This window comes from Alosa pseudoharengus, unplaced genomic scaffold (assembly GCF_046254945.1).
Source record: "Alosa pseudoharengus isolate Yale_2024_CS ecotype anadromous, Long Island Sound unplaced genomic scaffold, YU_APseudo_1.1 YU_APseudo_1.1_scf_5, whole genome shotgun sequence".
Classification (NCBI taxonomy): domain Eukaryota; kingdom Metazoa; phylum Chordata; class Actinopteri; order Clupeiformes; family Clupeidae; genus Alosa; species Alosa pseudoharengus.
The window spans coordinates 6,214,777-6,230,444 of NW_027468837.1; the positions used below are offsets into that span (position 1 = coordinate 6,214,777).

At 43.9% G+C, this 15,668-nt stretch overlaps 1 protein-coding gene across 1 annotated transcript in view; it reads right to left on the reverse strand.

Annotated features, from left to right (window-relative positions):
• The window catches only part of LOC143103753 (calcium-dependent secretion activator 1-like), an 83,720-nt gene that overhangs the window by 17,589 nt on the left and 50,463 nt on the right, over positions 1–15,668 (reverse strand). Inside the window, exons 12-18 of the mRNA XM_076267562.1 lie at positions 9,096–9,232; positions 8,767–8,954; positions 7,977–8,084; positions 5,974–6,075; positions 5,706–5,769; positions 5,292–5,415; positions 1,388–1,423 (exon numbers count right to left, since the gene is read on the reverse strand). Of these exons, the coding sequence (XP_076123677.1) occupies positions 1,388–1,423; positions 5,292–5,415; positions 5,706–5,769; positions 5,974–6,075; positions 7,977–8,084; positions 8,767–8,954; positions 9,096–9,232 (759 nt within the window). The remainder of the gene's footprint in view (positions 1–1,387; positions 1,424–5,291; positions 5,416–5,705; positions 5,770–5,973; positions 6,076–7,976; positions 8,085–8,766; positions 8,955–9,095; positions 9,233–15,668) is intronic.

Here is a 15,668-nt window from a genome sequence, read left to right on the forward strand (position 1 = left end):
TGTGGCATGTCATGAGGACTTGCATGCAATGGGGGCAGGAGGAGGAGTGGACAGACGGAGCTGCGCTAACTGCTATGGGAGGCACACGCAGTTGACCGTGTCTCATCTCGGACACCTTTCATATGGATCATGCACTGCACAAACACCACAACGCTGCAGATCTGGGGTCAGTGTCACACTGCGGACAGGTGGACTGTTGGACAACGTTGATGAGATGGGTGTTATACAAACGACACTGATGTGGTATGAAGTATATTAGACTCTCAGAGGAGAGTAGAAAGAAGAGGAAGGCTTTGATTTTTAGCTTCTGATTGTTTTTGGTGTATATGGCCTATCTATCACAGCAGAAGAGAGAAAATATATGAGCACTGGTTAAAGTATATTTAAGCTTTAGTTTTATTCATCCACGATTTTGTGTCAGGTTATTTCATTGCCAGATACGGCATCTGACCTACTTTTCAAACTTGATAACTGACTAACTGGTGGGATCTCCTATTTACTATCGGTGTAGACAGCATAGACAGGACAGATCATTGCCTGCATTGCCTGAATGCTAAACTGATGGACCTTCACTTTCTGATGTGGCTCACTACTCCATATGAAATGGACGGCAAGTTGCCACGGCCTCCGGAGTGCACTCCATCTCCATACGCTCGGAGTTTAGGCTATTCTAGAATGGAGTGCTGTTTGACATGCAGGCGGCTGGACTGTGAAGAGATCCCAGCCACAGTCTCTCCACAGAACAACCTATCCATGTTGTGTGTGTTGTGGCTGAGTCTCAGGATATGAAGTAGTGAAAATGGCCACTGTGATAATCATGAATTACCATGGCAACCACCATACTTCATCCATAGCCAATGTGTTAAACTACAGTATGTGGCACAAGTCCCAAAGGGTATATCACATAACATGTGATGTAAACTAGGTTAAGGTCCTCAATGCAAGACCAGAAAAAGCAGAATGTTTTACTCAACATCTACTGATAGCATGTTTCTCAGCGCTAGTGAGAAGTCTTTCATATCCATGCACACATCACATTTTAACACATTAGAAAAGCTCCAAATTACATATTTGTGAGATAGTATTGCTCACTATGGTTCTCTTAGTAATATCTGTTTAACCAATGCCAGTACTCACACATAATATGTAGTAGACTATGCCTTTTAAGTATACCATCCTCACAAACAGTCAGGGTTACATGGCAAACATCATGGCATGCTTCCTTATCTGTATCTGACAGGGTGTGCCTGTGTGTGTGTGTGTGTGTGTGTGTGTGTGTGTGTGTGTGTGTGTGTGTGTGTGTGTGTGTGTGTGTGTGTGTGTGTGTGTGTGTTTTAAAACAGGTACTATAGTTTTAGGACATCAAGTCAAACCCAAAGGGCTTCACCTGGATCTGGTTTGGGATCCTTGTTAGTTTTCTCAGCTTGGAAAAGAGAAAGAGGGAGAGGAATAGAGGAGATGAGAAATAAGCAAAACACAAGATGCAATAAACAATGGAATGGTTTGGTGTCCCAGTAGCGAGTGCCTGGATCTGTCACTGTTCAGAATGTAACCCTTGACCTGTGTTTCTGGAACATTCCTCTTGGGGATGAAAAAATTGACACACGTAAAAATTTGCACATTTATCTCGACATAGACACACATGAAAAAGACACATGAACACACATGTAAATAAACATGTACGCACACAGACATTTTGACATGATGACATCTCGACATACACATCTTGACACGCACGCACGCACGCATGCACACACTCTAACACACGCACACACTCTAACACACACGCACACACAGCCCTTAAAACTGTAAGACATTTGCCTGGAGGAAAAAAGAAAATAATGTGAATAAGAAGCAGGAACATGATTCACTTAGGGGAAAAAAAAACAATAAACAAACATACAGACAAACCAACAAAATGCTCATTATGTCTGAACAGGATGTGACCACAGCTGCCATTACCATCATTTAACAGGACGCACTGGTGAGAGCTGACTCAGGTCAGAGAAAAACACAAACAGGAAGTCAGCATGCGTACACATAACACGTCTCTCCTCCTCTTCGTCTCCTGTGACCACAACTCGTGGTCCCCCACAGTCCCTCTCGCCCACAACCTGCCCCACACTCCCACCCACAACCTCCCCCACACTCCCACCCACAACCTGCCCCACACTCCCACCCACACACTGCCCCACACTCCCACCCACAACCTCCCCCACACTCCCACCCACAACCTGCCCCACCCTTCCACCCACAACCTGCCCCACACTCCCACCCACTCCCACCCACAACCTGCCCCACACTCCCACCCACACACTGCCCCACACTCCCACCCACAACCTGCCCCACACTCCCACCCACTCCCACCCACAACCTGCCCCACACTCCCACCCACAACCTGCCCCACACTCCCACCCACTCCCACCCACAACCTGCCCCACACTCCCACCCCCAACCTGCCCCACACTCCCACCCACAACCTGCCCCACACTCCCACCCACTCCCACCCACAACCTGCCCCACACTCCCACCCACAACCTCCCCCACACTCCCACCCACACACAGCCCCACACTCCCACCCACACACAGCCCCACACTCCCACCCACACACAGCCCCACACAAATTAAAGACCACTGACGCTGGAGACACTGTACACTGAGATGCATAGGAAGCAAAGGAAAAAATACATTCAGATAACAGGTGGGAGCACAGAAATGTATAACATCACAAAAGGCATGAAGGGACAAGAAGTCCCCTCTACACTACACAATAGTGCACTCTTACACATTATTTCTTTCTATCCATCTACATTTCTACCTACCTACCTACCTACCAATCTACCTATGAAGAGAGGAAGAAGGAAAATGAGAGGAAGAAGAAGAAGAAGAAGAAGAGGAAGAAGAAGAGGAGGAGGAAAAAGAAGTAGAAGAAGAAGAAGAAGAAGAAGAAGAAAAAGAAGTAGAAAGAGGAATCAAGCTGACACTGTGGCCAAGGATTCTCGACAGGCCTGTCTTTCTCTCATTCTCTCTCTGTCACTCATTCTCCCTTTCTCTCAGCTTCACCCTTCCCACCCGTGCCTTCACAGATATGATGACATGTGACAGCAGGAGAGCAGACAGGAGCATGAGTGGAGCCAATGGAGAGGCCATGGAAGTCAGGGAGACGATGAGGGATGGGGGGTTTGGGTTGGGTGGGGGGGGGGGGGGGGGGGGGTACTCACGGATGGTTAAATCCATCACCTGAGACGCCAAGCAGAAGACAGGATGCTCATACATTTCCCTCCTTTTCCCTACAAGACAAGGAATCGGAGGCAATGCGAGAGTTTGGGGGTCAGAGGTGAGGAGGGTCAGAGTTCGGAGGAGCTGCATAGTGTGTCGGGACAAGGCTGGAGAGATGGCGAAGGCAAATTGGAGCTGTGGGCGGGATTAGCGAGCCGCCATTTTGTTTGCTGTTCCGAAAATAAACAAAAACAGGACAGGCTCTGAGAAACTAAGAAATCATGTCTTTTTACAACCTTACTCAAGTACTCTGGGGGACATCATGTCTTTCCTTTTAGCTTGTTCATGTTAGCTCCATCACATGTACACTCCCAACACGCTATGCACATTGGCTGAGGAGTCACTTGCTTCATGGGGACAAGGAGGCAAGTGACCAAGCCAATGACAAAGGGGTCAGAGAGGACAAGGGATCTAAAAACAGGGGAAGGGTTAGGCCAAGGATCAGAGGTACAGCTTAGATGGAGTTGTTGTAAAGAGAGGAGAAGGAGAAAGTGAATCAATGGTCCCCATTGGGATGGTTTGTTTAGAAATCGGGAGGGGTATGGCGGAGGGGAGAGACATGCTCAGCTAGTGGAGACGGAACCAATGGGAGGGATTTAGCCAGGACAGATTGGCAGTTACAGGTGTAAACTTTAGGAAAAACAGTGCTACGTCTCTGGCAACCTTTATAAATGTTACATCATAACTCTTCCCGTTTCCAATATTCTGCTGCCATTAATGTCCTGTTGAGCATTCAGCTACTGTGCAAAGGCCAAAACAGAGCTGGTGTAGTAAAGGTCTTATTTTCTCCCTGGAAAACTCAAAGCACTTCAAATGACAGAAGGTGAGAGCTAACTGCTGCGGGACAGGTGGAATCCTATTCTGGGGTGGAGGTTGCTGTCTCTGACCAGTCCTCAATTCTCACAGGATATCAGAGAACAGACAGCAGACAAGAGAGTACCTTTTTGTTACCTTGTGACCATTCAAATAAGAACACCTATCTACATCTCCTCAACTGTACACCTGCTTTAGAGAAAAGAAAGCAAAGGTTAGTCAGGTAAAAGGAGACATACGGAACCTGAAACAGAACACATGAGGACACAAATGCTTTGCAGAATTTCTGGATATGCAACCCATGTCCTGTCTCAAGGCCAAAACCATTAGAAATTCTGTGCATAATTCACAATTAAGCCTGGAAATCCAGACCCACATCTAGAAAGATTTAGGGTCTGGCTATGAGTAATGAAAATGGCCCAACTCGAGGGGCGGCACCATGCATGCATTTGAAAATATCATTCACACAATTGGATAACACTACGACCAATGTTTACTGACTGATTCCGGACTTCAATGCAATTGGATAACACTACGACCAATGTTTACTAACTGATTCCGGACTTCGACGTCGCAGCACTGTCGTCATCTGTTTAGCTCCCCTCTGGCCCGCCTATATCAGATACACCGATGTGATTAGTGCAGCTCGGCTTCAAGGGCATGGGTAATAAGCATCATTACTGATTGCCAGAGTAACTCGCTGAGCAAATTTAAATTGTACTCTCGCAAGAACTCTGGATTTCCAGGGTAAATTGCCAAGGCACTACACAGCAAATCTGCGCTGCAGAACTGTTCATCAAAAAACCCCATCCACTGTGAAAGGGAACTAAAATCATCATTGTGAATAATGCTTGGAAATAAGGCATCAAGTGCTTTGGAAATACAGTAGTCTTCTATTCAGCTGTTTCAGGCTTTGTCAAGTGGGAACATTTTTCCTTGGATTACTTCTAAAAAACATGTTAATATTTCAAAATATTTTATTTCAAAATGTTTTCCAAGCAGTGCATATGGAATAGGGATCTGCAGGGGAATTAGTGAGATAACAGCACATTTAAATATCAGCATCAAACACAATTGTTCTCAGACACAACATAATATCATATTATGTCTATTATAACCAGCATGCAAATCCATTATTACACTGCAGCACAGTCTGGAGAGAGTTCATTTAGAGTTCAGTGTTAAAAAGAGCCAATCACCTTCCGCACTGGCATATTCTTTTATCCTCTGGTAGTTGATCTGAGCTGCTTGTTCCAGACATTTGCGAATTACCCCCTTCACTTCCTCTGGGGGCACAGGGGTCACAATGTCCTTCATGAGAACCTGTCAAGTCACACAGATAAAGAGTCCTGCATTGAAAACCTTATATTTTTAGATAGGCAGTTTAGGTAGAATAGTCTAGATAGAATACTATTTGGATTTGAAAGGTGACATTTGTTAACTGGGTAATTTCAGTGAAGTATGGTCCTAAGATATTGGGATGGAAACCACGGTAGTTGGTTCTAAAAATAGAATTTCCTCTGCTTCATGGATGTAAAACGGCATTGATGTCATTATGTTGGTATGGACATTACATAAAAAGGCTCAAAAGTGTGGTTTGCAGCTGCTATTACCCTCTCCAACAGAGACAGGGTTGCTTTCAGTGCTCCTTCAGGACGGCCGAAGGGGAAGCAGTACCTACGTGTAGACATATTATGGTTAGAAGAGATTTTGGACCCTTGGTGACCTTTATAGAAGAGATCCTAGCAGCAACCCTAAACAGTTCAATATTTAAATCTCAGGACCTAATGAACACAGGCGACAAAATGCATACTGAGGCTGGAAATAAAGAGCACTGCATGAAAAAGAGTTGAAGAAATTGAAATAGACCATGATACTTGCCTAAAGTTAGTGATCTGGTTTTCCAGAAGGACACGCAGGCGCTCTTTGATTTCCTCGAAGCGCTCTTTTTCCTCAACTGTCACGGTTCCCAGTCCATCGGGCCTGTATACGCCAATGCACACACACACACACACACACACACACATCAACACGTGCATACTGTACAAAAAACACACACACACTCACACGCATCCTATCAAGTCTCAGTAAAGTCAAAAGGCAAGTCTAGAAAATTCTCCCATGTACCGTCTCCAGTGTGTGCAACTGTGCATGGCTTTAACCAGCAAGACACTGATGTGACTCTGGGTCTTACGCAATGACATGGTCTGTTAAACATATCCCTATGTGTCAGACAGGGCCTAGGTGATCTGTGACTCTGTTACACATGAGCGAGTCTATGTTGGAAGTGGCTTCTCGAACCTTCAGATAAGTATGTAAGAAACAGGGACTGCAACATCAGTCCCCACCATCAGTCTCCTTTGAGAGTTAGGGGATCATATGATCTTTACTTGGTTATGATCTTTTCCAAATGCCAGTAATGAAAGTATTTTCTCATTTCTGACATTTATTGCTTTTACCATAGCAGTTAACAGTATGCCAAGCACATTCAGCACGTTAAACATTACCCAAATAGCATTTCACAAAGCACAGTGTATAGATGTATACATCGTTGTGTGCCCAGTGACGATTCTAGCTTGTATGGCACCCTGGGCTGTGTGCAATACACTCAACTGGAGACAAACAACCAGTAAGAGCAGTTGTACCATTTTGAGACTTTAAGGCATTACCTTATCTAAAATTCCTCTAAAAAAGTCCATAACGCCAAATAAATGCTTTTGTATTTGTATGATGCGAATGATTTTTTTTACATTTTTTTTTCATGTAAGTTCTATAACCAAGAAGAGTGAATGCTCAAATTTTAAGTAATCATCATTCACATCATACCATACCATGGCATTGTATTGGCGTTATGGATGTGACAGTTCTGCGTGGAATTGCCCTTAAACTGTTTCATTTAGGATGTTTAGTTTGAGGTCTCCTGAATCTGGCCTCTGCCATACTCCATCATGCATCATCTCATGAGTTGGTGTCCTCTGACGTCCACTCCAGTGAGGGCTCTGCCCACTCTTATCATCTCATCCCCCGTCCCCCGGGCCGTCGGTGGGGATACCTCAGGTCAGCATACCCCTATCCCCTTCCCCATCTCGGACATCTGAGTGAGAGACCCTCCCAGGCAGCAGCAAACAAGATCAGAGCACTTACTCCGACACGGTTACCTAACGCCCACATGGTGACAGCATTGTGATATCATTAACACAACGTGCAAATGAGCAGTTCAAAAAAAGACTGCGCAAATGTCTCCATTCTGCCTTTTTTTGTGCAGGTGCCCACATTCTCTCATCACCATGTCACCCATAGCTAAATCCGCCACTGCATGTGTCTTTTTGTGACAAACACACTGTTAATTAAGTGTCACTAATGACTTTAGGCTAGTGAGCAGAATTACTAGTAAGGTTTGAGTGATCTTTTCTACATCAACAAACTGTTTCTGCATTAGATATCCTTATTTTTCTCATTTTGATTGATGCCGTTATCATACTTATCTATGGTATAAGTATAAGTATATATACTCTTTTGATCCCGTGAGGGAAATTTGGTCTCTAAATTTATCCCAATCTGTGAATTAGCGAAACACACTCAGCACACAGTGAGCACACAGTGAGGTGATGCACACACTAATCCCGATGTAGTGAGCTGCCTGCTACAGCGGCGCTCGGGGGGCAGTGAGGGGTTAGGTGCCTTGCTCAAGGACACTTCAGCCGTTCCTACTGGTAGGGGTTCGAACCGGCAACCCTCCGGTTACAAGTCCGAGCGCTAACCAGTAGGCCACGGCTGACCCCCAAGATATACATATGGTACACAACATCAGTTGGCAGTATATCAGGTCAAACAGATTTACCATCAGCCACTGTATAGCTGCTTTGTGGTACAGAGCTCCTTACCTTTGAAGCAGAGGGCCTTGTTGAGCTTTAGATTTCCTCTTTTTAAAAGATGCTTTTCTTTTCCCCACTTTAGAACATTTAGACCCCTGCGACTCACTCTCTTTCTGACTACAGGGAATGCAAGGTTGGGATGAGCAAAACACACTAATAACTAAAGGCAGGGGCAGAGAAAGAAAGACAACATAACATAAATTGAGAAATAAAAGATGACAACAAACAAACTATGCACAATGGATTCATTTTCCTCAACAAAAGCAATGCATAATAAATATAATACCATAATGAAAAAATGAGATGGATTAAATCAATGGACAAACATTAAAATAATGTCAAAAGGGCCTACAGGGAAAAAGCATGCATAACAAACAAAAGCAAAAATGTGTTGAACCTGATCTAAAACACTGAGGTACTACTAGCTGTCTGTGACCGGGCAGGACAAGCCGGCATGGGGATGATACGTTTGGAACTCGTCTGGTCTGCTGTGGCCTGCACCTGGTGCTATGACAAATATAACCACTCTGGGCTATTTTAATGGCAGACGTCTGGGTGCTTCATCTGAGTTTCTGGGTTGGACATAATGTCTAAAAACCAAACAATGAATGCCTTAGTTACCGTGCATTCAGCAGATACACTGAGCACATTCATGAATACCGAAAACACTGTCTGTGACCCTAATATACGGCTGTACGCTGCTCATTACACTTTTCTCAAGTCAGTTCCTGGAATCTGGAATCCTGGAATCTTCCCATTCTGAGCAAGGCTGCACACACAATCTTTGTTAACACTGTACCTGTTGCCATGGACATGGGAGGCGCAGAAAGCAAAGCTGTAGTGTAGTAGGGTGGGGTCAATCATGGCTCCAGTGTCTGCCCTCCCCAGCAACTCGCCAAGGTAACACAAGTGTCTGTGGCACCCTCTCACACCGTTCCGAGCGCAGTACTCATCCAGAACGAACACCTGGCCAGGACTAAACCATCCCTGTGAAACATGAGAGGGGAGCAGCAACAGATCACTTCCACTGACGTCAGCCCTTTTCATTCGTGTCATGACCAGACTCCATATGACAATATAAGCCCTCCACCCCAGACTACCACCCATGACTTGAACCGCCAAACTCACCAGACTGGCGAAGGAGTCGTTGATCCTGTGCTCCAGGGTGAGGCGCTGGACCATCTCAAAGAGCGCGGCGTGGTCAAAGCTACAGGGGTTAGCTGAGATAAACTCGTCCATGCCATGCTTCTGGGCCCTGTCTGCATCTGCCCGGCCATGAAGCCGCCCGAGGAGGTGGAGGAGGAGGAGGGGGAGGAGAGGGGACGGGGGCGGACGGGATGGGAGGTTGGGGAGGGGGGGGGGTGGGGTCGGAGGAGAGAGAGTCAGTACATCACAGTACAGGAGCGTCATTCACTCTGCCTCAGCACAACAACAGCCGGCGTCGCTGCTCGCTACAATCTATGGCAAACCAAAGAAAATGTTCACATTGCTGTACATTGTCAACTTGCAGCAGAGTCAAGCAGAGTCTCAAGTCAGATTGAGCTGGGGTGGTGATGTGGTTGACTGGGCCAAATCTTGGGAGCAGTTCAGCCCCTCCGCTGTAGTTCTAGATGTCTAGATGCGCATGCAGAGCTTTTTTTTTTTTTGGGGGGGGGGGGGGGTGCTGGTCTGTCTCTGTCACTGATTACCTTCTGTGGAGTATTTGTGTAAGATCACCAATCAGATCACTGTAGAGTGTGCCCTGTTTGGATTAATGCTGAAATTCCAATTAATTTTCAGTCATGTGTGTACACAATAGATTCTGCCATTCATGATTGGTGAATGTCTCTCAATCTGGCGTAGGGTTGAATAGTGCGCTTGGAAAAGTGTCAAGGACGGAAAATGGAAGGAAGCCAAATATTTGGCAAAAGTGAGACCAACTTGCCACTGAGGCTGTCTCACCAAGAGAAGAAAAAAGAAAGACAAAAATTGCAAAATCAAAGTGGAAGAACAATGCTTCCGAAATTCAGTGGATTGTAATCTACCCAATCACAGTGGACTGAAATGTCTTGGGGTTGCCAAAATAATATTAATTTAGCTAGGGACTGAATAATAAGAAGAATAATAAGAAGAATAATCATAAGTGTCCACAATCAAATAGGTAGTCCAATGAGAGCTAAAGACTGTGTTGTGAAGAGGTAAGTTGTAAGATCAAACTATTTCAATAATGAACTAGTGAACTAGTGTATTATGCAAACTGGCACAATTCTGTATACTCATTTAACAAACAGAGCTAAAAGCTGCTTAAAGATTAAGAGTAATATAATAAGGTGATGTCTGCTTAGGATTCATTCAATGTTACTGTCTGCTTAAGATTCATTCAACTGTTAGTGTGCTAGAGCAGTAAGGCTGATGTGTTGAGGTCATTCAGATCCCATCTGAGAGAGATGTGAAGAGGAGTCTGTCACATCACTTGGGGGCGAGTGACCTCTCGTCTCGTCCGTCTGAAGTTGACAAGAGGACAGACGTAATGGATGCTTGTGAATGGTGCAGCGATGGTAACAGACTGGACGACTGGACAACAATGACTTCAGTCATCACAGTGGACCGAACGAGGACAGAGGGGGGTGATGAGCTGACCACACTAAGGACAAATACCTGTTACCTAGGCGCTAAGCTAAAAAAAAAGGGCCAGGGTAGTCTGAGTCTTGGGGAGTAGGTATCTCTCACCCTCCCACGGTCCCCCACCCTATCCCATAGCCTTCTGTGTGTGGACAAGTGGACGTGTGTCTGGAAGGGCCTCGTGACTGGAACTGCATGAGGAGGACTAAGCATTGGGAGGGGTGGGTTTTAAAAGAAGAACAGAGGTGATGGAGAGGAGGGGTGAAAGCAACAGAGAGAGAGAGACAGAGAGAGAGAGGGGGGGTGGAGAGAGAGAGAAAAAGAGGAAGACTGACAGATGAAAGGAATTCTGAGGGGAAGCACGAAGGAAATGAGGGGGAGGGAAGATAAACAGAGAAAGAGGAAGCAGGAGGAAGAGAGGGCTGACGAGGGAGGAAGACAAGAGATGAATATCACAAAGATTTAGTAAGTCAAGGATGAGAAGTTTAAAATCAAGCTTAGGGAGCGGGGACTGTGACTGCATGGAGAGGTTTGCCAGAGGGTAAAGAGGATTTGAAAGCAGAGTTGAAAAAGGAGAGAAGTGTGCTTTTAAAATGTGACAGAGCTGAAAAGGCATTTTTGGACTTGTCTATTTTTGATGCAATGCAACAATTTCTGAGCCCTAATACTACTGAAAAACCAAACACCGATTTCCCCAGTCACTACACTGTCCAAATCAGAGGGAATGGTCAACAGGAAAAATAATCAATTGTCTGTTAACATGTTGCATTCAATATGGACAGATTGAACAGTAGCCACTATGAATGGGTACAATTCAGTGGATGTTTGATGATAGTGTAGACTTACATGCAGGGGAAACAGTGCAACTGGACACTGTGATTTCCAAAGTCATGCACAAACTGTAGATCTGTTACTGTATTTTTTTTAATTGTTCACTTGAGATCACATAACATTTCAATTACTTTAACGTTCTAGGCATTCCTTTTCTCAAGGCCATTTGCAAGTTGACAATACTTGAGAATGTTGGAGAGTGTTCATAATTACTGCAGAGCTAACCAGCAGGCAAGACACTACAGTGGTCCATCTAGGACAGGGTAGCAATACATTTTTGAAGGTGCAAGAACATGGGTTTAGCATGTAGCCAAAGGAGGCTAAAAAACGGTTTCATTCTCTGGGAGATGGTGAAAAAAAAGGAACAAAAGGAAAATAGAAAGCAAAATTCCTGTCTTTCCACCACTGAAATGGATAACATGACACTGGTGCTCTCCTACACAGGCAGGGCAATCAAAATGACAGGGCAGTCAAACGAACGTAAAACAAAAGACATCTCTCCCTCTTAGGAGGCAAAGGTGGGGGATCTACTGTGCTACATCATGGCTAGCGACTAACAGAGAGGCCCAACTACTCGTAAGGGGGGTGGGGTGAGGGGCATTTCAAAGCGGGAGTATTACATGGTAAGGAGGACCGGCATGAGAGACTCCTTCTTATTGGCATTCAGAATACTCCACGTACATATTTGCCAACTCTCATGAGCGGTAGAATCCGAAGGTGGATGAATAATTGAGAAAAAGGGCAATTGAGCCCAGAAGAGAAGCATTCACAATAAGGTTTTGGCCATTCAGCATGGTCTACCTGGGCATATGCATTTGTGTGCTTGCTCCTATCTTGAAGAAATTATTATATATTTTTTATTACTTTAAATACATAGACAAACATATAGTATTTCACAGCAAATACTCACAGCATAGACATCTTGTGTAATTCTCATATGGGCATTTTGGAAATCTAGGCACATAATGACTTACAAATCTAGATATTAATTGGACTACAAAATCAATATGCTTTCCTAATTTTATTTCACCTCTATACCCACCAAATCCATAAGTACTTTTGCATATGTAGCTGAACAGACTATATATGTACAGTATTGATATCATATGCTCACAAGGCAGACATTTTGTTTTCAGCTCAAATGGCTCACAACCCTGAGAACCTCCTCAGGACTGATTTCAACACCGAAGAGAGAAGGCAATTATGCAACTAAAAATAATAATAATAAAAAGATTTATCATCATCTAAGCCAAATGATAGAACTGAGAATCAAATTACATGCATCCTGAGTCTGTCAACAATGAGAGGCCTACGAGTATTCAAATTTCATACTGGCTAAATGACAGGGAAAAACAAGAAAAGAAAAGAAAAAAATCTACAGTGGTCTAAAGAAATATGAGAGCGAAGTTTGAGAGGAAGAGGGAGAGAGAGATTTATACAGAGGTAAAAAAGCACATTGCATGTGTCAGATAATCGTTGTGGATTATCTGACCTGTGCAGGCTAACAGGGAAGCACTTACCCTTGAGTCCAGCTAGAAGACAGCAGGGTAAGAAGGGACAAACCAGAATAACATAAAGACTAGCAACAAGGCTGCAGGACAGCAGACACGAAAACCCTGACCTAGCAGCTGCAATACTGAAGAAGGGTCACAAGCAAAGCATGAGGATAGAAAGAGAGAGAAAACAACACAACAGAAGAACGACACCCTGAAAACCAACACCCCAGTGCAGAGTGCTTGTGTGAGTGGATTGTTAGTGTTGTTCCTGGCTCCTTGTATGCTTGTTTGCGTGAAAAAGACAGACAGAGAGAGAGAGAGAGAGAGGGAGAGGAGAGATAAAGCAAGAACGAGGGAAGAGAAGAGAGGATGTAGAAATGAGAAGATACATAAGTGCAAGAAAGTGGATGACAGAAAGGCAGTGAGAAAGAAAGTGTAAATGAAACTCAATCTGTATGTGAGAAAGAAAGAGGGATAGGAAGAGAGAAAGAGAGATTGTAAGAAGACAGTGGAGAGGCCTACATTTCACACATCTGTACTGCAGGGGATTTTCTCTGGATTCTGCCATAGACATACCATCTGAATGCATGCTGCTATTTGAATTGTATATCTAGCAGATTAACATAAAACCGGAAAGGCTTCCCTTTCAAAATTCAAACTACAATGGTTATACTGGCACCTACACTTACCTCAAGAATCGGCGTTCAACATCCACTGCTCTGCCACTTGGTATAGGATGCCAGTATCTACATATCTAAATCTATGAAGGTGCTTTTGAGCCAACATCAGCTTGGTTCACTTTTTATTCATGAAATGTTTTGTGTGCAAAAAACAGCCTTAACATGTTTTTTTTTTAATGTAGGCTGCTTTCCTCGTTTAACAGAGACAACACTGCACACAAACAATAGTTGTGTAATTTATAAGTATCACCCAGGGTTATTGATTTGCTGTCTGGAATGCAGTCCAGTGCTGCCAACTATTTGGCAACAGGCAAATTTATTTATCAAACCACTGAGACCTTTTAAACTCACATTTCATTTCATTCTGGGTGCATAACAAATGCTTGTGACAAGTGTATTGTGGTTGCCACAAATCTCTGCCACAAATATTGCTACATCTACAAATAATACTGATCCTTTCATGATATATCGTATCATATAAGGTACTTATTGTATATGCCCGCTGGAAGACAACATATGTAATGCAATGTAAAGTATAATATAATAACCTTCAAAATGTATCTGTATGAAGAATATGTAAGAATCTTCCAGAACCTTCATAGCTTTCTAGAATCCAGGAAATCCCCTGCAGGCCAGTTCTGAGGTGGGTACGTGTGGTTTCATCATGGCTCTGTGCCATTCAAGACTAGCAGGGGTGTGTGTGTGGGGAAAGGGGTGAAACATGTACCCTTGGCCACATTGTTTCAGAGGAAGGGGTTTCGGTACCACTGTGAGGAATTGAATGGCATCAGCTCAAAAGGGAATCAACTGACCACAAAAAACGCTCACATACTGGACAAAAACCAATGGAAGAAACTCAGGAGAATCTATGGGTGTAGATTCCATAAATAGGACTGGTTAGTATCTATTCTATTCTTGTCCATGTGGATCTAACTGGGCTCTACATCGAATATCATATATATATATATATATATATTTTAAAAATCTTTGCTCTTGTGATAAATCTAAACGATTATTTTGAGACGAATGAAGGTTGTTCACTGGTGAATCTACAAAAAAACGTCTGTATCTACAACCCACTGTCTCAAAAAAAGAAACAGACATAAAACAAGACATTGATTTTAGATGAAGTTGAAGGATGCACACCAAAAAAGGTAGAAGAAGAACATCCGTTTGGTTCAGAATAGCAGGATCTATTATTGAATCTACAGAGGACTAAATGCAGTTAGTGTGTCTGTATGTACTTCAAGCAGCAGGTACTATATACCTCTACAACAGACAGATCACCACAACTGCTCCTAATATGTCATGCCAAGGAGTAACTCAATCTTAATGGTTCAGCTGCAACATTTAAGCCCTACACCTTAAGCCTGAGATCAGGTGATTCTAATTGTTGGGGGCCACTGACAACCAAAATGGTCTGTCAGAGTTGAGAAACTTCCAGAAGGACTCTTTGGTGTCAGAGAGGACAAAAGAGGACACGGTATGAGAGTCCTTACTGTCTTACCTTCACATTTGCTACCTGATCAGAGGGCTAAAAGCACAAGGCAACAGCATGGTTAAGGAGAGACAGTGACCTGCCTGAGTAAACAATCTAGGCCCTTGACAGACGCCTGGAAACCAAACGAAACCAAACAAACAAACAGAAAAGGAAAAACCTCTGGTGTCATTTTGAGGGTTTATGGATTGATCCAATCATTCGCTTGATTTTCTATTCCTTCCTTTCCTCCGGGGAGGTTTTGGAAACTGAGTGGCACACAAAGCTTTCTGAAGGTGCAGCAGCCAATAAGCACAGGAACACAGGGGATGGCAGTGCTCGAACAGGTGACGTAAACGTGACCACCACCACACATTGTCATGACCACGAGATGTACATACGCCACTCTTGATGGTGGATGCCTGTTTATGTGTGTGGAAATGTGGGTGTCAGTGGCTGTGACTGGGAGTGGGCATAGGCATTATGAAAAAGAGAGATTTATTTAAGGGTTTGTGAGCCTAAAAGTATGAGTATACTGTATATAAGTGCTTAGGGTAGATTTTTGAGTGTGTATACATGTGCACATCAAATCATAGATTAAAAAAAAAACTATTAA